Source organism: Babylonia areolata, chromosome 24 (assembly GCF_041734735.1).
Source record: "Babylonia areolata isolate BAREFJ2019XMU chromosome 24, ASM4173473v1, whole genome shotgun sequence".
Classification (NCBI taxonomy): Eukaryota; Metazoa; Mollusca; class Gastropoda; order Neogastropoda; family Buccinidae; genus Babylonia; species Babylonia areolata.
In genome coordinates this window covers 25,813,174-25,840,958 of record NC_134899.1, presented here as the reverse complement: position 1 = coordinate 25,840,958, position 27,785 = coordinate 25,813,174, and the positions used below count along the sequence as shown (strand labels likewise).

Below are 27,785 nucleotides of genomic sequence, written 5' to 3'. Positions count from 1 at the left end.
GAGTACATATACTTTTGTGTAGAATCTTACATAGATCAATTATCAACTGCAAATATTGAAACAACAATAATAGCAACAACAACAACACACACACACACACACACACACACACACACACACACACACATACACACACACACACACACTTGTTCTTCATTATATACAACCGTAGAAAATGGTGAAGAGTATAACGAAAGACGAAGTTGTACCGCAAACAGACTCATCGATTTGTTCAAACAAGATAACCTGTGGATGTTCGAGTTTCTGCAGCAGAGTGCAGACGAGGAGGGAAGAGTCGTGGTCTTATCAGCATGGCTGCCAGTTGCTTCTTTCTCCTCACCGGCTGTTTGTTTGTCCTTGTCCTCTTCGCTGGCACAATGGCCGTAACGTCATCAATATGGGAGAAGGTGGCCCAGCGGACCGTCACTTCGGCAATGGCTACTGTCCCGGTAGTTTCAAGGCTACACTGTGTGCTACGGTGTCAGCAGATGGGAGGCTGCGGCTCTGCAGCCTTTGATTCTGCATCTGGTGTCTGCTACCTCCAACCCACTCACCGGCGTTTCGCTGAAGGAGACGCAGGACAGCCTGTTGACGTGGTTACTATCGAAAGTGGTAAAGAACCAATATCTCAGCTATCAGTTTCAATGTGTTTGTTTGTTTTGGATATCGTACCTTCGATATTAGTCTTTGTAGGATGTTCACGCTCATGACTGATTTAGTGATTTAGTCCTTTTTTAATTAGAAAAAAAGTATGTGTGGTATGTTATGGACATTACTTTTATTTTCATATAAGCTTTTTTGTTATGTTATGGACACTCTAACAGCTTTTTGAACCCCCCCCCCCTCCCCCCTTTGTCTCTTCTGAAATATTTTTTGTCACATCTCTTTTTCTGCCCACCTCACCTAGCTCTGATTTGTTTGTCAAATTCTGAGATGCTTGTTAGCCCAAATGTTTTCCCATGACGCATGGTTAGTGATAATATTGTAAACAGAGGGATGGGCAATGGCAGCCCATTCTGCAGCGTTATTCATAAGCATAATTAGTTGGAATCACCATCTAAACACCCAGGGTAATTTTTGTGAGATTTTTACTTTCTTCTTCTGACTGTAGAAATAGAATACTGTAGTAGATGCTGACAACTTCGCATCGTGATATAACGTAGACTAACTAGTATTAGATTCATGCCTCAATGTCCTGGTTGTTTTTGTTAAAAGAAAGAAGTGTCAAAATATGTCTTGGTTTTTATCTTTAACCTGAAAATAAAAGACAACTAAAAACGGCTGGAGGATAAAGACATGAGAGGGAGGCGAGATGCGAGATGCGATTTAATCGGGGGAGTACTATATAAACCAAATGCACCGTTAAAGGAAACTAAATATATATCTGGCAAACTAAGTGACAGCTACTATTTCACTATATAAAAAGCTGGCTAGGTTCATATATAATGCTAACCAGCTTCTGACTGCCAGCTGGAGAGAAGCATTCCCATTTAAGAAAAGAGAAACTCCCCATATTGGGCAGTGACCTCTACTGCTGGGACATTACCACTCATTGAAAAGTGATTAAAAGACTAAAACATGTTTTATAGTCAAAGGTTATTTTAGAATCGATAATTGGGGAAGAAAAGCACATTGCCTTTGGAAGCCAGTAACGTAGGATAAAAATGTACACAGTGCTGAAGGTATTCTTTATAAACAATCCTCAAGATTAGACTGGACACCGCAAGCCAGAAGGGCTCTGGGTGATCGAATCAATTTACGAATCCAGGCACTGCTTACCCTTTTGCCTTTTCGGGAAACAAGGGCGTCAGGGTCTTGGCCTATTATTACATCCCCTGCATCATCCAGTGAGCAATGAAAAGCCTTGACTTAAAAGGGGGAAAAAAGAAAAAAAGAAACAAAAGAGAGAGAGAGAGAGATAAAAACGCTGTAGCCAAGATAAAAAATAAAAATTAAAAAAAAACGCGTTCATCTTGCTACAACATCAGTTACATTAACGTATGTTCAAGAAGCATTTCTATCTGCACGGAATTCAAGCCTGCGAACATTGCAAAGTATTGATAGAAAGGCTGTTTAAGTTTCCTTACTCATACAAGCACTGTAAAATATAAGGAGCTGAAGAAATGAGCAAAATATATCCTAATTGCAAATGTAATTATTAACCAGTCTGGTTATCTCATTTGGGACCCACAAGAAATGAGGAAGGTTGAAAAAATTCATTTTTCGGCAGTCACTTGTTACAGGTCACGTATACCTAATTGCTGACCAATCGAAATTCTTCTGTGCATATGCCTAAATATCAGTCAATGTTTGATAATTAGTATGTGGGAGTGGAAAAGAGAGAGCTGGATATTTCTGGTGGAATGGTGATGTCATGAACATGCTGTGATTTTGTTTTGGATACAGTTTTCTTGCAATCTAGGTATAATTGTCTTTAACATGGGGATACATTTTTCTTGCAATAATTGTCTTTGATATATTTACGTTTTCTAACACCCATCTGTCTTTCTATCTATATGTGTGCGTGTGCGCGCACTGCATGCGCAGCCATAAGCATGCGAGTTTGCGCGTGTTCCTCATGCATATCCAGAACATAATTATGCTCCTACGTGTCAACTACACAGCTCTTAATTATCTTCAATACCTGTTTCAGCGTCTGAATGTAAAGTCTCAGAAGCTCCTTACGTCCCAAACGCCCATGTCAGCTGGCGACCTATGTCCTCGGCATTGGAGGGTGACGTCAGCTGTGACGAGGACTACATGCTCAGCGCGGATGTCACGGCACAACTCAGTTGTGAACCGGAAACTGGAATCTGGGCCAGAGACATGCCTGCCTTCTGCGCAAAGTTTGCTTGGAGTCATTCCACGGTGCTGAATCCTCCCCTGCTGTCTTTTTCTTTTCCTCTATAAGAAAACCCTCCTTTTTTTTTACCCGCGGTTCTTTCAGTTTATCGTACGTGTCCAATGAAATCAATCTGACTTGTGTCAAACAAGAGCTAAACTGAACATGTACAGAATCTAAAACTTGGAACGTCCTCGAGTTAATGAAACATCGTTGCCTTATTTCGTGTACGGTGACCTTATACAGGGTGTTGTCTGTAAAAAAAAAAAAAAAAAAAAAAGAAAAAAAACAACAAAAACAGAACCTCTCAAATTTTCAAAGATTTCAAGAAAATTGTTGTCGCACAGTTTTAAAACTTCGAAAGAAAGTGATGAATCTGTGTGAAACAAAATTAATGCATGAAAGCAGGTTGATAGTGTCAGGGAATGATAATTCAAGACGTATGTTTATGTGTGTCTCTATCCGCATGTCGTTTTGAGAGCTCCAGTAGATAAGCTCATGTATATATATATATATATATATATATATATATATATATATATATATATATATATATATGTATATATATATATATATGTGTGTGTGTGTGTGTGTGTGTGTGTGTGTGTGTGTGTGGAGAGAGAGAGAGAGAGAGAGAGAGAGAGAGAGAGAGAGAGAGAGAATAAGGAAGACGAAAATGAAACTGTTCAGGCACAAACTGGGGTGTTGTATCCTGTCCCACGTCCTGTGCATGGTGGATGGTGTTTGCAGCTGAACGGATCTTCCTCTGGGACAAGGTAACAGAGAAAGAGAGAGAGAGCCAGGGAGCGGGGTGGGGTGGAGGGGCGGGGTTACATACTGTTGTTTTGTTTGTTTTCTTGTTTTGTTTTTTGTTGCTGCTGTCGTTGTTTGTTTTTATTTTGTTGTTTTTTTGGAAGCTTCCCCCCCCCCCCCCCCCCCCCCGCCCCACCCGCGTTCTATCGTTTAGTAACGAAAATGATATGTTCAATAGACCTGCTGAAATTGAAGATAAAAAGATAGTATATAATCCATTGCCGTTTTCAATAAGTAGACTTAGTAGACTTAGTTACGCATTATATATATATATATATATATATATATATATATATATATATATATATACACACACATATATATATATATATATATATATATATATATATATATATATATGTGTGTGTGTGTGTGTGTGTGTGTGTGTGTGTGTGTGTGTGTGTGTGTGTGTGTGTGTGTCTTTGTTTGTGTCTGTGTCTGTGTCTGTGTGTGCGCGCACGCGCGAAAAGGGGAAATACTTTTTTTTTTTAATTATGGTAATTTGTCATTTATGCCAGCCAAGCCCATACGTATTCATCACATGCATCTTTTCAGATTTGCCATAAACTTGTCCACCACCAATGAAGAAGACATAGTTCTGCAGGTCGACGCGAGGTTCAAATACGGTGGGTTTGAAAAGACAACAATGTTGAACTACAGACAGGAGGGTGTGTGGGGTACAGGGGTACCACTACAGCACCCACAGTACCCGTTTCCGTTCGTTGAGCATGTGCCCTTTGAGATTGTAATCACTGCGGTCACTTCGAAAACGTTCAAGGTGAGTACCACTGAAGAATTTCTTTCGATACCCGGAGAATTTCTTCCCATCCCACTAATAATTTCTTTCGATACCTGTAGAATTTCTTCCCATCCCACTGAGAATTTCTTTCAACACCTGAAGAATATATTCCCATCCCACTAAGAATTTCTTTCAATACATGAAGAATTTCTTCACATTCCACTAAACCTGAAGAATTTCTTCACATCCCACTAAGAATTTCTTTCGATACCTGAAGAATTTCTTCACATCCCACTAAACATGAAGAATTTCTTCACATCCCACTATGAATTTCTTTCGATACCTGAAGAACTTCTTCACATCCCACTAAGAATTTCTTTCGATCCCTGAAGAACTTCTTTCCATCCCACTAAGAATTTCTTTCTGTCCCACTGAAGAACTTCTTCCCATCCCACTAAGAAATTCTTTCGATACCTGAAGAATTTTTTCAAATCCCACTAAGAATTTCTTTCGATACCTGAAGAATTTCTTTTCCATCCCACTAAGAATTTCTTTCGACACCTGAAGAATTCCTTCCCATCCCATTAAGAATTTCTTTCGATGCCTGAAGAATTTCTTCCCATCCCACTAAGAATTTCTTTCGATACCCGAATAACTTCTTCCCACCCCATTAAGAATTTCTTTGGATACCCGAAGAACTTCTTTCCATCCCATTAAGAATTTCTTTTGATACGCGAAGAACTTCTTCCTATCCCATTAAGAATTTCTTTCCATCCTACTGAAGAACTTCTTCCCATCCCACTGAGAATTTCTTTCGATACCTGAAGAACCTATCCCCATCCCATTAAGAATTTCTTTCGATACCTGCAGCATTTCTTCCCATCCCACTAAGAATTTCTTTCGATACCCGAAGAACTTCTTCCCATCCCATTAAGAATTTCTTTCCGTCCCACTGAAGAACTTCTTGCCATCCCACTGAGAATTTCTTTCGATACCTGAAGAACGTCTTCCCATCCTATTAAGAATTTCTTTCCGTCCCACTGAAAAACTTCTTTCCATCCCACTCTGTCTGCATTTGAGTTTGTTTGTTTTTCCTTTCCGTCGTTGTATTCTTCTTTACTGTGTGTGTGTGTTTGTGTGTGTGCGTGTGCACGAATGCCTGCATGTGGTCACTTTTCTGTGTTCTTTTCTGTGGTGTATCTTTTCTTGCCGTAGACTCTTTCATGTGCGCTAAGTGCATACTGTACACGGAACCTATCGTCTCGTTTGATTGACTGGCGTCCAGACCACAAGAGAAGAGATACATTACGGATGAACGTGGGATTCGATCTCGCACGCTCAGAATCTCTTGCTTGTTATGCGGGCGCGTTACCGTTGGGCCACCACTCAACACATCAAATCAATGTTTATCCCGCTCCTTACCCATCATTATACATTCCCGCCCTTTTCATCTTTCGTACTGATGTTTCGTGATGTTGTTGTTGGTGACGATGATCAAGTGAAAAATAACGGTGGTGGTGATAATGATGATGGTAATGACAATGACGACGACAACGACGACGACGACGATGATGATGATGATGATTTCCTCTCAAGATTCAGGTCAACGGAAAACACTACAAAGACTTTACCGGAAGGATACCTATCAGCGAGGTGGCTAGCGTCAAAGTGAACTTCAACGTACTGATCAAGTACCTGAGTCTGTGGTGTTAAGTGGCAGCGAACAACGTGCTGAAAAGAAAAGAAGAAAAGATATCAACCTGACTGTCCAACGGCCGTTTGAAACGTTCACACGAACAATGTTTGTCGATGTTGTTTTTCTGTTTGCCTTTTTGAAATTTGGTGTGCGTTGTAATTGTTACAGATTATTTTGAAAGCGTGATTACAATCACCAATTAAATTTTGTGCAGATTCCTCCCCCCCCCCCCCCCTTTTGTTTCTGGGTGTGTGTGATTACGCCACAGGCAAAATGCACCCAACTTTCTTTTCTAAAGAATACAAATTTGCATGTATTCTACAATTTCTTCATTTCTGAAAATTCATAAAAAGGTCGCTTTCTGATTCTACTCTGTTTGCATACAGGATTGCCCTTTTCTTAGTCGTAGCCTGAGAAGGATTATGATCTAAAATTGCTATCACACAAATTATCACATGCTCACCTGCATTTCGCAAACGTTCTATTATTCAGCAAAACCAGTGCAAAGGGCCCTCTTCTCTGCTTGTCATTCATTTCGATATTGCTTTTGTCTTTTTTTTTTTACACAGCTGATCTTAGTTCCGATGACATGAATGTGCAAAAAGCGAATGTACTGGATTTTTGTTTTTTTAGTATATAAACAGGAATTTATGCTTGGATTAAAACAAATATGCTGATTACATATTTTTATTCCAATCGGAGGTTAGGTTAGTCAACAACTGTTCTTTACTGAAATGATTTATTTCTTATTGATCTTATTCAGCTTGACAATTTTTATGATTCATTCATACTTTTGCTTAAGTAATTACCCTATTCCTTGTCTCGTAGTTTCACTAAATAAAGCATTCGTGTTTTGGAGCATATTTCTGTGTGCTGAAGTTTTGTTACTGACATGTGTATACACTTATATGTTAGCGTGTTACCTCATCTGACTGTCTGTTGGCTGCAGAAAGTATCACCGTACAAGAGAGAGAGAGAGAGAGAGAGAGAGAGAGAGAGAGAGGGATATGAACTTTTGTGAAGAGTGTTAATGTCAAATAATGAATGAACCTGGTTAACAGCCTGGCATTTGAAAAACAGTGGCAAGATTTTATTTAATGCGGATACCAATGACAATTTCTTTTTTTTTTTTTTTTTTTTTTTTTTTTTTTTTTTTTTTGAGACGTTGAGTTCCAAGCTGTTTACTGCACACCAGTCGGCCATCTTTTCATCGTCTTCCATTTACACTGCTTCATAGTCATCAGATAGTTCTATAATTATTACGGCAGAATTGTTTAAATGGAAATCACTAGTAAACAGCACAAACAGCAAGGCAGATAAAACACATTCCTTGATGGGCACCAGCGTTGAACATGAGCTTATACAACAATTATCTAATTTCCTTCCTTGACCGCTTGGAACAACCAGGTCGAATTGTTGGCATACAGCGGCACAAACTAATGTGAACATTCAGATTTGCCAAATATGATGGGACTGTTGTTCAGTTCAGTTGCGCAAGGACAGAGGCGTCACTGCGTTCGGACAAATCCATACACATTTCACCACATCTGCTAAGCAGATGCCCGACCAGCAGCGTAATCCAACACGCAGTGTCAGGCCTTGAGGGAAAATAAAACAGTATGAAATGAAATACATAACTCGATAAATACATTACAGAAAAAATAGAATATAACACAAACCAAAATTAAAGAAATAAATGAATGAATAAATAAATAAATGAAGGGATCAAAAAAAAAAAATCATATGAATAGGGACTGTTGTATAAAATGCTCACCTAAAATCAAGGAAGAGAACACGGACATTAGCATAAACATAAGCACTCTAAACTCCGATGGACAAAATGATGAGGGACAACATCCTCAGCAGATCAACTCGTCTGGTGGAGGAACGGTGGTGTGTCCATTGTAGAATCTGTGAACGTCAAGTAAAAATATGACATCGAAGGACCTAGACTTTCAAATAGTTTCGTAGCTGAAGATGTCAAAGCGTATGGTCTGTAATCATTCAGTTTAGCTTTAACGATGGGAGGGTTAGACGTATCCCAGATGTGGCTCATCATAGAGCATCGGCACTTGACCTAACCTTCATATCATCATTTCTTGCTTTATCAGTACAGTGGGATACTGGCGATGATCCTCTTGGCAGGATAATGTGCCAATCACACTGAATGCATCAGTCGTATCTAAATACACCGGAGAAGATGAAATCCCCAAATTTGATTAAAAACAAGCAAACTGGGAAACCTTTCAACACTATCTTATGAACATTTTGGAAAGTGCAATAGTTTGTGAAGATTTTATTATTATTATTATTATTATTATTATGTATGTATGTATGTATGTATGTATGTATGTATGTATGTATGTATGTATGTATGTATGTATGTATCTATCTATCTATCTATCTATCTATCTATCTATATATATATATATATATATATATATATATATATATATATATATATATATATATATATATATAAAATAGCCTTCAAAAGTCTATTATTGGAGCTGCTGAATTAGCTATTCCCAAAAAAGGCTCTAAGAGGAGTAACACGTTTTCTGGAAATGTTTGGTGGAATGACACGTGTGCAGAGGCTGTAAATGCAAAGAAATTAGCATGTCTAACATGGTCAAGACTGAGGAAAGCACACCACCTGATAAAGATGTAACAGAAACTGCTCATATAGAAATGTGCCTCACAAAAATCAAAGCGAATAGAGTCATAGCGCAAGAAAAAAAATGACAGTACTGGTCTTAGTTCTGCTTGAATGAAGTATCTGACCATAGCCATAAGGATGTGAAAAAAATGTTGGCCAAGACTACCCTATCAAAATGAAGGACAGAGTTTTTGTCCCCTCAAGAGAAGGCTGGGGAATTTGTTTGTATAAGTGTACTCTAAAACAGGTCATGTGGAGATTTTGTTAAATGAACAAAAGACATTAATTAATTAAGAGAGGAAGAAGAAATCAGTGGCAAATATCGAGATCCCATCCCACAAAATGATAATACAATCAACTCGGCAATAACTCTGCAGAAGTTAAAGAATGCTATTCATCTGTGAAACAACAAAAATGTGTCAGTTGGTAAGGATGGAGTATCTCATACCATATTGAGCCATCGACCACAAAGCTGAGTAATGAAATTGCATACACTATTTCAAAAGTGCTGGCAATGCGGACAAATCCCTGAGGTATGGAAAACTTCCATTACAACTCGTGTGTGTGTGTGTGTGTGTGTGTGTGTGTGTGTGTGTGTGTGTGTGTGTGTGTGTGTGTGTGTGTGTGTGTGTGTGTGTGTGTGTGATTTGTTAACAACGAATCGCATTTATTATATCATGATGTGTTTCATTCACCATGTGGACATCATCATCATCATCATCTTCATAATGATGATGATGACGATGATGGTTATTATTATCATCATTGTTATTATTGCTAATATTATTACTATTGGTATTGTTATTACTATTATCATTATCATAACTGATAATTATACATATAACATAATTCGATTTATATTCTGCCTATGAGAACAGATTCCAGTAAATAAGAAAAAAAAGTGAAAGGAGAACATATTTCTATTTGCACATGGGGGGGAGGGGAGGGGGGGGGTAGCTGAAGGTGTAAGCAAGGAGAAGAGACGGTTGAGGGATAGAGGGAAGAGAAGCAAAGGGAGGCGATTCTGTAACAGGTTTCTTGATATGTACATGTCACCAGTTGTGTCCCATGTCTCATGTCAATTGAATGTTCGAATTCGGCGATGGCCCGCATACATGTTGACAGAAATATTTCATCCTGATTCATAGTGTCCGTTAGTACAGTTCTTACGATATAAACGATATCTAGATTATGGAAAAGTTATCACGCCTGCTACTTCAGCTACGTCAACAACAACGATGATTACTGCAACTGCTACAACTACTACCACTACTACTACGACGACGACGATGATAGTGGCGACTACTACTATATCTACGACATTGGTGACGGCGACTGCATCTACTACTACTACTACTACTACTACTACTCATGACTATCTGAATTGCCAGTCATATTATTCCTGCTGCTGCTATCGTTACTGCAAAACTAATAATGATAACTACCACTGCTGCTGATGATGATGACGCTACTACTACGATTTCTACAACTACAACTACTTATACCATCACCACCACTACCACCACCACCACCAATGTTGCTGTTGCCTCTGCTTCAACAACAAGCGATGAATGCAACATTGACAATATCTTCAACACCGACCATGTTCATGGCCTGGACTCGTGAATGATTGTTTAAAGAAGGGGTTTGTTCACGTCAGCTGCATGCTGGCTGGTGGCTGTCGAGACCAGTGCGGGACAGGCAGGCCCGACTGTAGTGGCTGAAAGGCAAAATCTGTTCTGGGTTTGGTGCTGCAGAAAGGAAGAGAAGCAAGGAGGAAGATAGAAAAAGATGACGAATGGATGGAAGGAAGGAAGGGAGGAAGGAAGGAAGGAAGGGCGTAATAACCGAATGGTTAAGGCGTTGGAATTTCAATCTGAGGGTCCAGGGTTCAAATCTCGGTGACGGCACCTGGTGGGTAAAGGGTGGAGATTTTTCCGATCCCACAGGTCAACATAATTATGCTTGTGCCTCAGAGAACCCCTCTTCGTGTGTATACGCACGCAGAAGATCAAATACGCACGTTAAAGATCCTGTAACCCATGTCAGCGTTCGGTGGGTTATGTCAACAAGAACATACCCACCATTCACACCCCCGAAATCGGAGTATGGCTACCTACATGGTGGGGGTAAACAAACAAAACGGACACACACGTAAAATGTTACATGACTGTCTGAACGTGTATGTGTGCGTGCCTGAAATCTGATTGAATGACACGGGAAACAAATGACGATCGGTCAATGGGAGCCGTCAGTCGGCTCTACCCAGGCAGGCAGCCTGTTGTGCAAATTACCTCAAGTTTGTACGGTGCTTAGAGCTTGGTTTCTACCGATGATTGGCGCTATATAAGTATCCATATCTGGGGGGTAGGTAGGAAGGAAAGAAGGTAAAAAGTAGCTGAAAGGGAAAGTCTGTTTTGGATTTGGTGCAGCAGGAAGAAAGTATGGAAGGAAGAGACGAACGGAGGAAGATGGGAAAGGATGACGAAATGATGAAAGAAAGGAAGAAAAAGGAAAGGAGGGACGTAGGTAGGTAGGAAGGAAAGAAGGAAGGTTAGAAATACAGAAGGAAGGAAGGGAGGGAGGGACTTAGGTAGGTAGGAAGGAAAGAAGGAAGGCAGGAAATGCAGAAGAAAGGAAGGAAGTAAGTGGTTGAAAGGGAAACTCTGTCTGGGTTTGGTGCTGCAGGAAGGAATGAAGGAAGGAAGAGACGAAGGAAGGAAGATAGGGAAGGTTAAAGAAAGGAGGGAAGGAAGGGAAGGAGGGAGGTGTGTAAGAAGGAAGGAAGGAAGGTAGGTAGGAAAGACATAAGAAAATGAAGGAAGAAGGAAAAAAGAAAGAAGGTAGGAAGGACAAAAGGAAGAAAGGAAGGTAAGGAAGAAATTTTGTTTAATGTCCCGTCACTCATTCTGGTGATCGTAGACATCATTTTCATGCTGCAGTGAAACGGTTCTTCCTACGTCTGCTTATGTCCGTCCTGAAGACTAGCCCTGCGTGCAGCACTTAGAACTGAGGAGGAGACTTCCTGATGAATGGTGTACTGACAGCCAGATCCTGCCAAAGGAGGCTAGGGCAGAGCACTGGTGATTGTCAGTGTCAGACCGATCAACAAGAATAAAAAAAACAATGATAATCATATCAGCAACAACACCATGACTAATTCTTCTATGATTACTGGTGCTACTGCTGCTACTGCTGACTTTAGCGGGGTGGCTGCTACCACTGTTACTAAAACCATGGAGCCTAACGATTATAACCCCTTCACCCACATTTCGCTCCAGCTTCTAATGGTTAAAACAACAACAAAAAACCATAATTAATTCATAACTCCCCACCCATGCCCGTTGTTCGCGGTGTTCTTTGCCTAGTGTCCTTCTCAGCTCTATAAAGAACTGTGCAATGTGACTGGCAGGGAAATCAATGCCTTTATGATATGTTTAAACAAGAGAGGCAAGGCCTTCAAGACTCACTTGTGATACACTTTAAAAAAAAATCCAAGCTTTTAATGTATAGAGTATAATTTCAAAATGTAATGTTTAAGATGAGAAAGATCAGTTTAAAGCAAATTAAGTCCCCTAGCATTAATTACAGAGTAATTTCTCTTTTTTACTATCTGCACCAAAACGTTTGCAAAATAAATAAAACTTCTATGCTTAGCAAAAGAAGTTCCTGTTTAAACAAAAAATTATATTAATGATTGCTCTTGTTGTTGGGTCGAATATCAGATCAAAGTGCCAAGTTTAGAGAATACAAAAAAATATAAATATAACAGTAAATGCAGTTTCCATATAATTAGGCTTCATTTCTTATTTTTTTGTGCCCATCCCAGAGGTGCAATATTGTTTTAAACAAGATGACTGGAGAGAACTGAATTTTTCCTATTTTTATGCCTAATTTGGTGTCAACTGACAAAGTATTTGCAGAGAAAATGTCAATGTTAAAGTTTACCACGGACACACAGACACACACACACACACAGACAACCGAACACCGGGTTAAAACATAGACTCACGTTGTTTACACAAGTGAGTCAAAAATGGTGAGCCTATCAACCAGCCTATCACACACACACACACACACACACACACACGCACGCACGCATGCACGCACACCACACACACGCATTCAGACAATGAGTCAGTCATCAAAAAGCATCCGTATACACGCGACAGCAACCAGTTACCAACACACAGAAGTAAGCTCAAAACCTGAACTACTTTATTAAGCAAACCCACAAAACAACATGGAGTTTCAGATGCGAAAATGGAAAAGAGAAATATTACATGAATCGTCACACATATCTTAAATCAATACAGAATGGTAGAAAAATATACATGTGAAGCTTTGACGAATAGATTGTGATTTACTTTAATAATCATGAAATGAAATATCTGTGACAAGAGTTATTTCAATTGCATTATAATTTACACAGGAAATGGTGATTTTTGTCAGATGAGACAAAAGCAAGTTCAGCCACTCTCTAACACTGCCTTAAGTTAATTTTATCAGCGACCTATTCTATCGATGTTTTCTTTAAACTATATCATGCGGAGGGGTAAACTGTAGTAATTGTAGGCTATATGTGGCATGGTGCATCATATAACGTGCGTGTACTGGTACAGTCAGACATCTAGAACATAATGATTCGCACTGTGCGTTTTCTGTTCACTGCATATATACTTTTTAAGACCGTTTGCCAACAACATATTGATGTATCTTGTTCACTATCATAAATATAACGATAATAAAGCCCGTTCCTGTAAGTGCCATCACTGTATGTCATAATATGAAACTTGATGACACAAAAACGTTTCACAAGTGGTATCGTTAGCTTGTGTAAATGTCTGTTATCCTTTAGTGTGAAATTATCCTTAATTCTAGGAAGTAGATTGCTAAGTACTTTTTTCTGCATCGAAATAGCATTATTGTGTACAGGGCACTTCTTCAGAGAAAAGGACATCAAGTTACCTTTTATTGTTTGGCATCCAACAAACTGGATTAGGAATCAGTTTTACGTTTTACGTTTGAACAGTCTGCCTAGAAATATATATAGCTACAAACTGATTCCGTTTTTTTCCCCAAAATGTCAGTATAGTTATTTGTATGAAAAAAAGACATGCCTCCAGACATATACAGGTTTATTCGGAAAGTGTTAACTTCTTTACTGACTGGAAAAACAACAACAACAACATAACACAAGTAGATTAAGGCATGACATATGACTTGCATAGTGCCATGTAAGTGAATATCTTTTTTTTTTCTTTTACATTTTACACAAGAAATGAAGAATGCAAATATATTTCGAAGAAGGTCACGTCCTGTGCCATAGTGGAGAAGATAACCAACATGCACAAGGAGTTGGGTTTGGGGTCAACAAGAACACAAAGAACGCTGTACTGGGATGCTGTCCTGTTTCCATCAGGACCATGATGATCCGTTCACGAGCAAAACCATCATGGTAGTGCAAGCATATGCCCCCATCTCAGAATGTGACGATGAGATGACCATATTGAAGAATTCTACACCCAGACCCAAACGGTCATCAACAAGGTAGATAGGACGGACATCTCACCATTCAGCGAAACTGAAAAGCCAAGGTTGGTTTGATAATGATGATGGTATGGATACTTATGTAGCGCCTATCCTCAGTCAGAATCCAAACTCTAAACGCTTTACAAACAGGGAGTCATTTACAGAACAGGCTGCCTACCTGGGTAGAGCCGACTGACAGCTGCTATCTGGAGCTCATCATTCGTTTCCAGTCTCATTCAATCAGATTTCAAACACACACAAACACACACACACACACACACACACACACACACACACACACACACACACACACACACACAGAGAGAGAGAGAGAGAGAGAGAGAGAGAGAGAGAGAGAGAGAGAGAGAGAGAGATGTATCATTGTACGTGTATAAGCGTTTTTGTTTATTTACACCGCCACGTAGGCAGCCATACTCGTTTTGGGGGATGCCCATGCTGGGAATGTACTTGTTTTTAAAACCAACCGAACGCTGATAGTACAGGATCTTTAACGTGCGTATACAAACACGAATGGGGTTCAGGCACTAGCAGGCCTGTACATATGCTGACCTGGGAGATCGGAAAAATGTCTTCCCTTAACCCTCCAGGTGCGACGGGGATCGAACTCAGGAAACTGGGGCCAGAATCCAGCGTCCAGAACACCGGAGGACTTTCCGTGGCCACCACTGTACTGTGAACACCAGTGATGGGGGACTGCGCCTGCTAGGCATAGCCATCGACAATGTTGTGCTTCTTGCTAACGCTCTTGGTCAGAAAAAAAAGCTACCACAGCATGGGCATGACACTCAGATCACAGCCAGACAGACTGTATAATTTTGTAAAGAACCAGAACACGTCTGGCATCAATGGGGCTAAAGTAAGGGCGTTGCCAAGCGCTGGCCTTAGCAGTGACCATGACTTTGTCATTGAAGAAGATCCTCACAACAATTCAAACCAAGTGATGACCGAAACAGCAGCGGATCTCCCATGGACAGACCTATGGAAATCACAACCATGGATCAGAAGCAATACTTTGGAGATGTGTGATGCCAGACAGAGCCTCAAACCGAAGACCAAAACCAAGTAAGGAAAGAAGTACAGTACTATGCGCAAGAGGGTCGGCCAATAAATCAATAATCTAAGGCAAGTTGGATTGAACTACAGCGTGTAGTAATCGATGACAATCTTGACAACAACGACACAAAGACAACTACTAGTAACTTGTCAAACCAGTTTGCTCTGTTAGTTTGATTTATGAAAGTGAAGTAGTGAACAACAGAGATGACCATCATCAGTTTCTTCGTATCGTGCGCTTGGCTGCTGCCAACTACGTTACGACATGGTGAACATAAAACTGAAATAATAAGATAATCATGTCTAACCATTAATGATCAGAACAATTTAAAAAAACAACAAAAAAACATCCTTTACTAGACACACAAAAGCATTTTTGTTTGATTAATAAATGAAAAATATACAAACATATATACGAGTCAAAAGCCTAATTCATTTGGCTATTCAACCCTTCCAGGTAATTAAGAAGAAAAAAAGGAGAACTGTGCGATCATTCTGTTGTAGTGTCCGCACGATCTGCTGTGTAAAATTAGTCTGGCCATCAGTGAGTGGTGCCAATCCTAAATCATATTAACATTTCGATTTACTTTCCATATTGTACCCCCTTTTAACTGATCACATCATGAGCTCAATAATAAGATACTTTAAACCATCATGTTTATTGGCCAGCTACTTACCTCACAAAATTCATCTTTGATAACATGTTCACGTGGACACATGAATAAGATAGATAAATAACAAGTTTACCATTTTCTATTCAACTACATTAAAAGGTGTTTAAATTTAGATACCGCATCAAGGGGCATATATCAAATGTCCGTTCCTATCTGTTAAACACACGAATAACAAAATATAACACAACATTTTGATTAAAATAGTGTGTCTGGGTCTCTAGCAGAGGTGACCTTGTCGCCCGTGAAGTCACTGGCAGCCATTGCTCGTGTAGTCGTTCCGACTGGTGGAAAGACATCCACTTTAGACATCGAGTCACCTGGTTTTCTTTCTCTCCATCACAGTGAACGCTCACTCATAACATTTCAGACTAATGTAGTCGATCGTAAAGCCGCCGACCACGCCAACCTTCTTGGTCTCATTGACGGGTATCACGCCGGTGAAGTTTCCATAGTGCCTTCCGTTGACGGATACCTTAAATGGAATTATAATCATTACTCATATGATCATCAAATGACGCCACAAAAGGAATAAACATTACGAGAAGGAAGGACGAGAGATAAAAAGAGCAAAACAACAACGACAACAAAACAAACAAACAACAACAACAAAACAAAACAAAAAACCGACAACAGATAGACGGAAATATTAAACACAATCACAGGAATGGAAAAAGTGATTTGTATATAAAGATCATATTGTCAGGTTCATCTCAGCTCCAGAATACCAATGAAAAAGTACCCAGACTTAGATGCTCCTGCTTCGATGCAGTTGGTAATCAAAGAACTCTACCACCCACGGTCCACAGCTAGTTTGCTGATGCACCCCATCGTCTATCGGAAGTCTGATGTGTCTCTACACTGTTTGTTGCCGGTTAATCCTGAGCCGTCCCCTTTTTCTTCGACATGCACGTGTCCAGATCATGGATTGTATGCAGTTGTTGTCGTGGGGAGCCTCAGTACGTGTTCCAGTCAGCGGAGACGCCTTTTGCAGGTGATGGTTGATAGACACTACCGATGGGGTATCTCTCTCTGACCTCTTCATTTGAGACAAAACCGTGCCATTTGATGCCAATGATTTTACGTAGGCATTTGTGTCAAAGGCATCCAATTTTCGTTTCTCTTGTGCGGTCATGATTTGCCAGCATTTTCAGGTGTGGATGAGCGTGGACAGAACATACAGTTATAAAATCTCAGTCTGAGTCTCAGGGAAAATTTCAAGCTGCTGCATATTTTGGTCAGTAATATGCTCCTTTTGCATTTCCAATCCAGCATTCACGTTCATGGACAAAGTCACTGCTGCTGCAAATGGGACTACCTATGTACAATTTTTTTCTACTTCCTTAACTGTTCTCCAAACCATTGAATTAAAGTCATTTGCTGGTGTTGGATGTTCCCCGTTTAAAAGGCTCTTTGTCTTCTTTGCACTGGAGATCAGTCCGATGTTTCCACGGTAGCTGCTGATCTCATTCACAAGAAACTGAATGTCTTAGATGTTGTTCGCCATATGATCAGCAAAATCTGAAAACCGATAGGTTCTTTTCATCAGTTCACTGAATAAATGTCCATAGATTTATATGCTTCAGCGCCGTGTCAATGCGAAGAGGGGAGGAGAGAACACATACCCCTGCCTGACGCCGAGGATGATTTCAAACCAGTCGCTGTAACCATCTTCTGTCCTGACTTGACACCTGGAGGTGTTGTAGATCTACGCTTTCGTAGATAAGACTTTCTCTTGGATGCCACATGACTTCAAGATCTTCCAGAGTGATGGTGTGGGGAAATACTCGAAAGCTTTGCTGAAGTTTATGAAGCTGACAGCAAGGGGCACCTGATATTCTTCACACTTCTTTATTATCTGTCTCAGGTTGAAGATCTGACAAATACGTTCGAGACGGAAGTAAGTTTTTTCGCGATATAATGTCCATTAATGTAAATTGATAATATTAAAATCTCAAGCAATCAAAAACAAAAACAAAAAAACCGCAGTCAACACACACACACACACACACACACACACACACACACACACACACAGACAGAGAGAGACAGGGATACAGAAACATAGAAAGACAGAGAGACAGGGAGACAGACAGAGACAGAGACAGACAGACAGATATACAAAAAGACCGACAAAGAGACAAACAAGCAGGCAAACAGAGAAACACAGAGATGAAACCTAAAATGTACACTTTACACCCAGAGACAAAGAGAGGGCCGTCATATTCATTCAAACCCACGCGATAGCTCAGAAAGACATACTGAGCGTGGAAAACCTGAAACCCTGGCAATTGTACCAAGAGATATATTACGGAAAATCACACATGAGTTCCTTCCAGATCAAACCTTGCTACAAACGATCCAGGACATTGATGGCCTCGTTGGTACTTACCTGCAAGCCGAAAGGGGAGACCATAGTGATCGTCATCTTGAACGGAACATGCATTTCAAATGGAAAGGGCGATGAAGGGGCTGTCAGAGTCGTACGTTTGATAGTTGTACCATTCTGTACGCAAACCAGCAGCGTTGTGTTTTCATACCCAAGATATTTGAACCGTGAGTTAGCATGCAGGACATAGTCGACATCATTCTTGATCAAATTCACGGCAAACCTGAAATGAATGCAACACGATTAGGATGCACAAACTCGTTGTCATGTAAAATGCCAAACCTCTTTCATGCAGTTAAAAAAAAACACACACAAAAAACAACAAAAAACAAAAAAACAAAACAAAAAAACAAAAAAAACACGTACAGTGAATTATCTACATGTCAGACGAAAGTCAAATATTCAACAGCCGGCAAAAGTGTTTTATGCAAGAAATGATCATGTCTCTGTTTCTGTCTGTTTGACTGCCTGTCTGTATGTATGTTTCTCTGTCTCATTACGCGCGTGCAAACATTTACAATACGCCACCGTATCATCTAGATAAACCCTAGTGGGTCATCGTGAACAATAATGTTCCTTGTACAAAGATGTCAGAATACTGTTTCAGTACAGAAGAAAACATATTTCATTTATTTCCATTTCAAGAACATTTAAATATAACTCTGCATATACATGCACAATAGATTGCTAACGAGAAGACAGCAGTATACAAATAAATAATGGGGGAAAACAAAAAACCCTATCCACATTCCTTTAAAGTTTTTAATAATGGTTTGTAGAAATGGCAACAGGACTAGAACATGAGAGAATAAAGACTTACACATGCACTGTATTTTTGTCAATGCTATAACGTCATTTATTGAATGGATAAAAGCATGCTATTTCTTCATTCATTTTCCATATGTAAATATTGAAAATGGCAGTTAATGGAATATCCAAGGTTCTTTGTAAATTCGCGTTTATGTGTTTTTTTCTTCACGATTTACTTTAATCCAGAAAAAGAGCTTGCGTACTTTCTAATGACAGATTTGAATGTTAGAGAATAAGTTTTTTTTTGTTATATTTATTGATAAAACAGAAGAGAACTCACGAAACATCTGTGGGAATCGCCCTCAACTGTACACACCATCCAACGCTTGCAGGACGTGGCAAGGGAAACATGTCTCCAGGTTGAGCCTGTCAACGGTTTCACTTTCGTTTTCATTCTCATACTTAAACTCTCTCTCTCTCTCTCTCTCTCTCTCTCTCTCTCCCTGTATCTCTCTTTCTCTTTCTCCCTTTCTCTCTATCTTTCCCCCCCTTTTACTTCTCCCTCTCCCTGTTTCTCTCTTTTCTCTCTCTTCCCCACTCTATTCTCTCTATCTCCTTCCTTTATTTTCTCGTTTTTCACTGTTTTCTTTCCCTGTACACCTCTCCGGCTCTGTCACACGTCACACACACACACACACACACACACACACACACACACACATACTCTCTCTCTCTTTCTCTCTCTCCGTTCCGTTCGAATACAAAGGCGAACTTTCAAATGAGGAGGGCTTTGCAAACAACGTGACTGAAGCCATCAACCAGACAGTCAAATATATTGACTGGCTTTGTTCAGTCAATGTTTACTGGGGTCTGGTGAGTGTATGGTGAAAAGAGTGTCCAACAGGAAGAAACACGAAGGAGCAGAATAAACAGGAATGCAAAAAGGCTCTTACGTAAGTACCGCGGACACAAACATACTGGGGACGTTGTGTGTCAGAATAGACGGCTGAGGTGTAAAGAAAGGAGGAGAAAAGCATTTTGGCAGGAAATGAGACCAAAGCAAAAAAAAAAAAAGTATTAAAAAGCGAAGGGCAACAGTTCCCAGCGAGAAACAGCAGACAAACTGTGTGAAAATATGAATAATTCATCGATATTTTTGGAATGAGTTGAAAAGGTTATGATCAAAGAGTAAATCAAGAAACCGTGAAAGAGTGAATTTTTGTCCATTTCATGATATCAAAGCAAGAACTCTGAAATAACTTTCAACATCTAGTCCATATCGAATAACTAAGACAAAGATATGCATATGAATGTTCAGGGTCCTGCATGATCGGCGGTTACCATCAGCAATTGCCTTTTTGTGAATTGTATGTGTGTGTTATATGTATGTACTTTTTTGTTTGTTTGCACTTTATTACTTTTGAACGTAGAGGGGAAAGATGAGACGGGTGAAAATCTTGGTACTGTAGACAAAGGCCACTATGGGAGTTGTTTGCAAATGTTTTGTATCTATGGGTAGTCTCGCGATGTCATCTCTGAATTGTCAGGGGGCTTGGAAATTTACAGAATCGAAAAGATGTTTTCAATTATTTGAGACAAAAGAAATGCTCTGTATGCTTTTTATAAGACACATTTCACTACAAAACAGGAGTTAGAGACATATTAAATAACAGCTCTAAGAAATACTGTGAAAACCATGTTGCAAGGCTATGCCCAACTTGTAAACGTTCAAAAAAGCATGAATATAATGCGTATGTCCAATGTATATTGATCTGAGAAAAGAGCTTACTGGTTCATATCTAAATGTTCAAATAAATATTCTTTTAGATAGTGTGCATAAACAACGATCCCATTTTGTAGTCAAATGCATATTTCATTCACTGAAACGCAGGTATGCTGTGGTACTTAAATCATGAAATACAGTATTGTTTGATACGCGTGTGATAGGAAATATCACTACTGTTCAAATTTATTTACGTAATTTTGTGAAAAACAACATTTTTTGTATTTAGTGTGTAGATGCTAATTGTTATGCACATGTATCAAAAGCCATTTGAAGAGCACAGGTTTTGGTGCATGCAGTTCCAGTGGCTAAGATGATCATTAATATCCAAATGAATATCAAGAAGATACTATTGTCAGCAAGCCCCTCCCTTCCCAGTATCTCAATGTATTATTGCCTATGGCCTGTATACAATAAAAACATTCTCTCTCTCTCTCTCTCTCTCTCTCTCTCTCTATATATATATATGTGTGTGTGTGTGTGTGTGTGTGTGTGTGTGTGTGTGTGTGTGTGTGTGTGTGTGTCAACCCGTCTCTGTTTCTGTCGCTGTCTCTAATCATGATGACATATATTTGTGGGAAGGGTACAGACATCATAGAGAAGCAAAAAATGTATCCAAACTCAGGTTACCGTTATATTTTTTCCCCTCTTATTAACTAAACTTTTATGTGATATCCTGACACACATACTAACAGTAGCAGGGAAGTAAATACCGTGTAATTCCTCCAGGCAAACCGCATGCAGGTCACGTTGGCAGGCATGTCCGAGTCCCAAACCCCTGTTTCCAACTCACAGCTAACTGATGGCGTAACAGCTGCGCTCAGTAGGTAGTTCTTGTCACAACTGACATCACCTTGCAGCGATGATGACGTTACTCGCCAGTTCCCGACAGAGGCGTTAGAGATAGCAGGTGCGTCTGAGACGTCACACTGTAGCGCTGAAATAGATAAGCAGGTATTCGAGACAATTTAAGAGATGTGTCAAAGAAAAATCTGAACATTACTTGACCAGGAAACTTTCCAGGAACATGCAGATTGACTTATGCATGGACGGAAAAAGTGCACACACACACACACACACACACACACACACACACACACACACACACACACACACCCTAGAATATATATCTTTTAATCACAAATGATTTCCCATTGGGAAAACACAAAAAATAGCATTGCTACGTTATGAAACTCATGTACAGCCTGTCCAGTCAATGTTCATAACTCAACATTGCATTCCAGAGACGAAAACCAAAACCAAAACCAAAACCAAAACCGCGTTAGATTAATCAAACAGCCACGTGCACAAACTCTTTCTCGTTGTACTGTCTCCTCTGTGTGTAAAAGCAGGTCCAGTCCACAGAACACAATCTTCAGGACAACAGAGACCTCAGATGTCTGAAGGAGGAGATCTGAAAAGGCACCTTCTACCCTACAATATCATAATAAAACTGTATGGTTGTGTGAAATATCTCCTGAAAACCTCTCATTTCCTTTTTCGGGCTAATCTGCGAGTGTAAATTCAGAACGAGAAGTACGAAAACAAAGAAGAGAATTTTAGTGTCCGTTTATTTTGCTTAACAGTCCAGCCGACCGCGGAAAAGTCTCTCTCTTTTTTTTTTTTTTTTTTTTTTTTTTTTTTTTTTTTTGCTGATTACCAATCCCTTCCTTAAACCAATAGACCAGATATGGTAAAATGTCAGAGAAAATACCGACATATACAATTCAACCCATGTCTCGCTCATTCAAGGTAAATTTTAAATCAAGTCAATTGAAATATTGAAAATGACGAAAAACGATCAATTAAACTCGCTGACGTCTGTTTCAGTTCATATAAATTTAAATCAGGTTTAAAATATTGATTTCTTTCAGGGACTGGAAAAAAATATCTGGGGGGACATCGCGGACAACAATCTTCGTGGAACGTGCTGTAAAATGTTCGCGTCTGATGTTATGCAAATCGCAGCAGTCAGTCATCTGCTTTTTGACTGAATGATGGTTACACGGCATCCATCATGGAGCTTCTTCGCCTTTCAAAATGAAAGAATCTCTCAGATAACAATGACATGTTTGCAGTTTGCAAAGGACGGTCTCATTTTCCCAGAAGAACGGAATTCCTATATGTCAGGACGGATCTGGAGCAACTTCGTATCAGTCTCCAAGTTTCATTCCCCTTGCTAGAGGTGTTCCACGTTGAAATAAACTCTGGTTTTCAGGTCTGTAAATGGCCTTGTGGAGCGAGACAGTTCCTGACTAATGGCATTTTTTGGTGAGTTCATCAGGCAAGAAGAAGATGAAAATGCACACATATTTGTTCTTAAGCTTTTCTGTCAACATGATTAAAAAGTGTGTGTGTGTGTGCGAGAGAGAGAGAGAGAGAGAGAGAGAGAGAGAGAGAGAGACAGAGAGAGAGACAGACAGAGAGACAGAGACAGAAACAGAGATACAGAGAGAGACAGAGAAGGAGAGAAACAGACAGACAGACAGAGATTCCAGTACGCGCCGCTCATACGGCTGTTTCTTTTTCCCTCTTGTCTGGCCACAGTCGAAAAGATAAACTTTCAGAGGGCTGAAGATGCTCGAGCGTTCTGAGGACATGCCTAGACCAGCGTCGCCAGGTGCCATGAGCACGTGTTTCGAAAGGATGTGACGTGGGTGGCGGCAGATGGCTGGTTTTCCGAAACACTGAGCTAGTGATCGTGCATGTTATTATGCTCATCGTATTTCAATAAGTCAGATTTACAAATCGAAAAAAAAAAACCCAACACAAAACAACGCCTTCTGCGTTCACTTGTTGAATCACCTGATGGAGCGGGGGAAAAAGTTCCTTACCACCCTTGATGGTGAAAACATCCAGCGTTGGTCCTACGTCTCTATTAATGTGGTTCCGGTCAGTGTCCGGACGGAGGTAGCAGACACTGGATGCAGAATCAAAGGCTGCAGAGTCACAACCTTCCGTCTGCTGACACTGATGCATGCAGTGTATTCTTGAAACTGCTGGGACGGGTGTCCACTTCGAGGTGACGTTACGCTGGGCCACCTTCGTCCACAACGTTGGCGGCAACCCCATGATTGTGGCATCAGAGAGGACCACGGCAAAACAACAAGCGGCGAGGAATGAGACGTAACCAGACATGACGATAAGCCCTTCCGTTCTTTGCGCTCTTCAGGCCAGCTCTGGTGGTGAGCGGTCTCCGGGTTTTTGAAGCGGCGTCAGAGCTGTCAAGCTATCCGATAGTTTCGTTGTCAACGCAAACCACACTGTCGGCTGCATGAATCTTCGATTGCCACGCCAGAATAGTTTTTTGTGTAACGCTCCGCTCCTTCCCCTGCTCACCGTCCCTCCCCACCTCCACCCACCGCCCCGCCCCGCCCAGCCACGCGCGCACGCACAGGCGTACACACACACGCGCGCGCACACACACACACAAACACACACGTTATTTTTTTTCTCTCTCAAACATTCGCACACAAAAGATCACACACACACACACACACACACACACACACACAAATCACCCCTGGGCACACAGTGGGAACAAAAGCCTACTGAACAATCAAGCGGTTATAGCAGCCATAGGTGTTTTTTGTTGACTGACTTGTGTCAACAAAGTGAGTCTATGTTATAACCCAGTGTTCGGTTGTGTGTGTGTGTGTGTGTGTGTGTGTGTGTGTGTGTGTGTGTTGTAAACTTTAACACTGCCATCCATTTTCTCTGGAAATACTTTGGCTGCCAATACCAAATTTGGTACTTCTCTGTCAGTCAGCCTGCCTGAAGTGAAACTACGTCAGCTAGAAACTGCCCGTGCAAGAGATCGACTGAGAAGCATGGGGGTTGCTGCACTCAAACTACTGTATTTTTGGAACCGCCCAATCAATCTCGCCATTTTTTTCTTTATATCATTGCAAAGAGATGTTGCGAATTGTCAAAATCGATTTTTGTCTTCGCACTTTGCACCCCGCTTGAACAGTATTTCGCTGCCTTTTCCGTGCATGGCTTTTTTCCTCTTCGTCAGTGCTGTAAGTGTCAGTTTCGTCACTGGGTTCGAAGACTCAACACTGCCGTCAGTTTCTTCCACTGAGTTACTATCAGCAGTGAACTGAGAGTTTGGATTTCATCCATGGTAACATTTACAACGTCAGCTAAAGTATACTGACGTGAAGCACAAATCATGTTAGAAGTACTGGGTTGCGCGTCCATTGCAAGTGTTGAGTGATCGCAATTCAGCTTCCTTCGTTTGCTCTCAAAACGCGTGGTGAAAATGACACGTTCAAAAAGAAAAGCAATACGATATCGAGGCGGAAGGTGAAGGTCTGACCTTTCAACTTATGTGAACATTGTGACTTTGTGTGATTAAGGGCAGAGAAGAACTTCGTGGGAAGTCACTCTAATAATTTTGTAGGCGGGCGTCGCCAACAGTGGGGAAACCTTGCAGTTTAAGGCCGTCGCCTTTTGTGGTGAACCCCTGTAGTCGAATCGCGTCGCCTCAAGTGGCGAAAGGGTTAAAGATAGTTGGAAAAAAAATCTTCGCAGTCATACCAATAACAGTTCGTACGGATCCCAAATTTAGCCATCTTTCCGTATCATTAACGGTTCATTTCGTTGAGGCACGTTCCGGATTCCAAAAACACTCTATTTTTACCCCTTCCCAGTTGCCGAAACGTAGGGTATGTCTGGTAAGCAGACGCAGTCACATCATTTTCTTGTTCGCAATTAAAGAAAAGAAATACAAATTCTAGACAGGACACATATAGTGACACTAACTTCGCGACTGGCGTGTTTACTGCATATGAATTTCTAAAGTGGACACTGAATTAACTAGAATGAACACTGAAGAAAAACTGAATCAACTGTTTCACTGAGTTTCGGTCAACCTTGTCTAGACTGGTCTGTGCAGATCTTGACAAAAAATGTTGCGGTGTGTCTGGTGCGATGGCAACGTCTCCTTTACCGCGGAATTTAAAGAAATTCTTTAATAATCATCAAAGAGTTTTCTGTATATGAATCTTTTAAAGTGGATACTGAATCGACTAGAATGAACGTAAGAGAGAAATTGAATGGAAGGTGTCGTAGTTTCTCATTAAATGTAACTACTGAAGCTTGTCGAACACGGATCTCTGCAGATCTAGAGTTAACGTCTGTTTTGCATTATGCGTTCTTTCTCATTCAATATTTGTACGTTTTCCTTGGATCGCTTACCACTGCTGAACTGCCACGACAGACCACTACCCAAAAGTGTATGATGAAACAGATTCGTATAGATCTGGCGGAACTTACACATACTGGAATATACAACTCGGGGGCGTTGGGGGAAGGGGGGTGGGGGTTAGATAAGGGGAACACATTCTCCCTGGATATCTTATCTGCAGTTAAGCTGATAGGCATGTGGAGAGTCAGGGTTAGGGTAGTGATGGGTGTGTGGGCAGAGGGAGGTGGGAAAGAGTGAGTGAAGGGACAAGTAAAGCACCGCGGGTCGGCGACTGATGGGTTGGAAGGCTGGTGGCAAGGAACCTTTAGAGGGGAAAAGATGACCGGGGGGAAGGGGAGAGGGGGGGGGTCGTTTTACAGTTTCAAGGTACCAGTATCCGCTGAAACCCGCTTTGGAAAAAAATAAAATCTGCTGAAGAAAAAGGTTAAAAAAAATAAATTAAAAAAAAAGAAAAGAAAAGAAAACAAGCTTCTCGCATTCTTTGAAACAAACAAGACATAATGCATTTCCATTGTGAAGAAAACTGCTGATTTTGAAAAAAAAGCAACAACAAAAAACAAATGTACACACACACACACACACACACACACAGAGCTAGATATACATACATCTCTCTCTCTCTCTCTCTCTCCCTCTCTCAGGCATACAGAGATAAAGAGTGAGATAAATAAATTGAAAGAGAGAATGGGAGATAAAGAGAGAAACAGACATTCGGAGAGACAGAGAGGAAGGGGGGGGGGAGAGAGAGATAGACACATAGACAGAGAGAGACATACAGTGAATGAGAGAGAGAGGCAGACAGACAGACAGACAGAGATAAAGAGTGAGATAAATAAAGTGAAAGAGAGAATGGGAGATAGACATACAGATAAGGAGGGAGGGAGAGAGAGAGACATACAGAGATAAAAAGTGAGGTAAATAAAGTGAAAGAGAGAATGGTAGATAAAAAGAGAAATAGACATACGGAGAGACAGAGAGGAAGAGGGGGCTGGGAGGGGAGAGACAGACAGACAGACAGGTAAAGATTGAGAGTAAAAAGAAGTGAAAAAGAGAAAGGGTGTGATACAGAGACAGATTGAAAGAGAAAGAAAGAATAAGAGAGACAGAGACAGAGAGAGAGGAGTGGGGGAGGGGGGCAATTTGAACACTGGGGACCATTTGAGTTCTGAGGTGAATAATCATTGTTTTATGCTTGAACGTTAGTTTGTAAAATACAGGGTTTCTTTCTTTCTTGGGTTCACGCATAGTTGAGTAAAGGCTTGCAAATAACATACACAAACATCAGACCTTAAAAATACAGAACCATGGATCTAGGAATCGCGTATTCTCTTTCATTTGACACCAACATTGTCCTTTTCTTCTAGTATCCATGCACGATTTTATCTGTCAACGCACTGGACAGACGATATAAATTATTAGGTCGAGACTGAGAGCAGAAGTACTTGTTTCAGAAGACACTATCTCTCTTTCATCAATAAATTATTTGTAATGGTTATTCTGGGAAGCATTTCATGGTCATGTATGACTGAACAAAGGGCAGCCAAAGTGTGTGCAGCTGGCTGGACGATTATCACTTTTTCATGTGTGCGTCACAAGTGTGTTTACACACAATTAGACTCCCTGCA

At 40.5% G+C, this 27,785-nt stretch overlaps 2 protein-coding genes across 2 annotated transcripts; one reads left to right on the top strand and one right to left on the bottom strand.

Annotated features, from left to right (window-relative positions):
• The first annotated feature begins 322 nt into the window (after positions 1 to 322).
• LOC143298591 (uncharacterized) lies at positions 323 to 16,259 on the top strand. Its single transcript, XM_076611472.1, has 5 exons — positions 323 to 612; positions 2,654 to 2,868; positions 3,533 to 3,618; positions 14,890 to 15,025; positions 16,251 to 16,259. Exons 1-5 carry the CDS (start codon positions 378 to 380, stop codon positions 16,257 to 16,259), a joined length of 681 nt encoding a protein of 226 aa, XP_076467587.1. The 5' UTR covers positions 323 to 377.
• A 119-nt stretch (positions 16,260 to 16,378) lies between these two features.
• On the bottom strand, positions 16,379 to 24,096 carry LOC143298590 (uncharacterized). The gene is made up of 5 exons (XM_076611471.1): positions 23,783 to 24,096; positions 21,662 to 21,885; positions 19,506 to 19,591; positions 18,419 to 18,638; positions 16,379 to 16,501 (listed from the first exon to the last, which is right to left on the bottom strand). The coding sequence occupies exons 1-5, from the start codon at positions 24,084 to 24,086 to the stop codon at positions 16,379 to 16,381; spliced, it is 957 nt and encodes a 318-aa protein (XP_076467586.1). The 5' UTR covers positions 24,087 to 24,096.
• Positions 24,097 to 27,785: the final 3,689 nt, after the last annotated feature.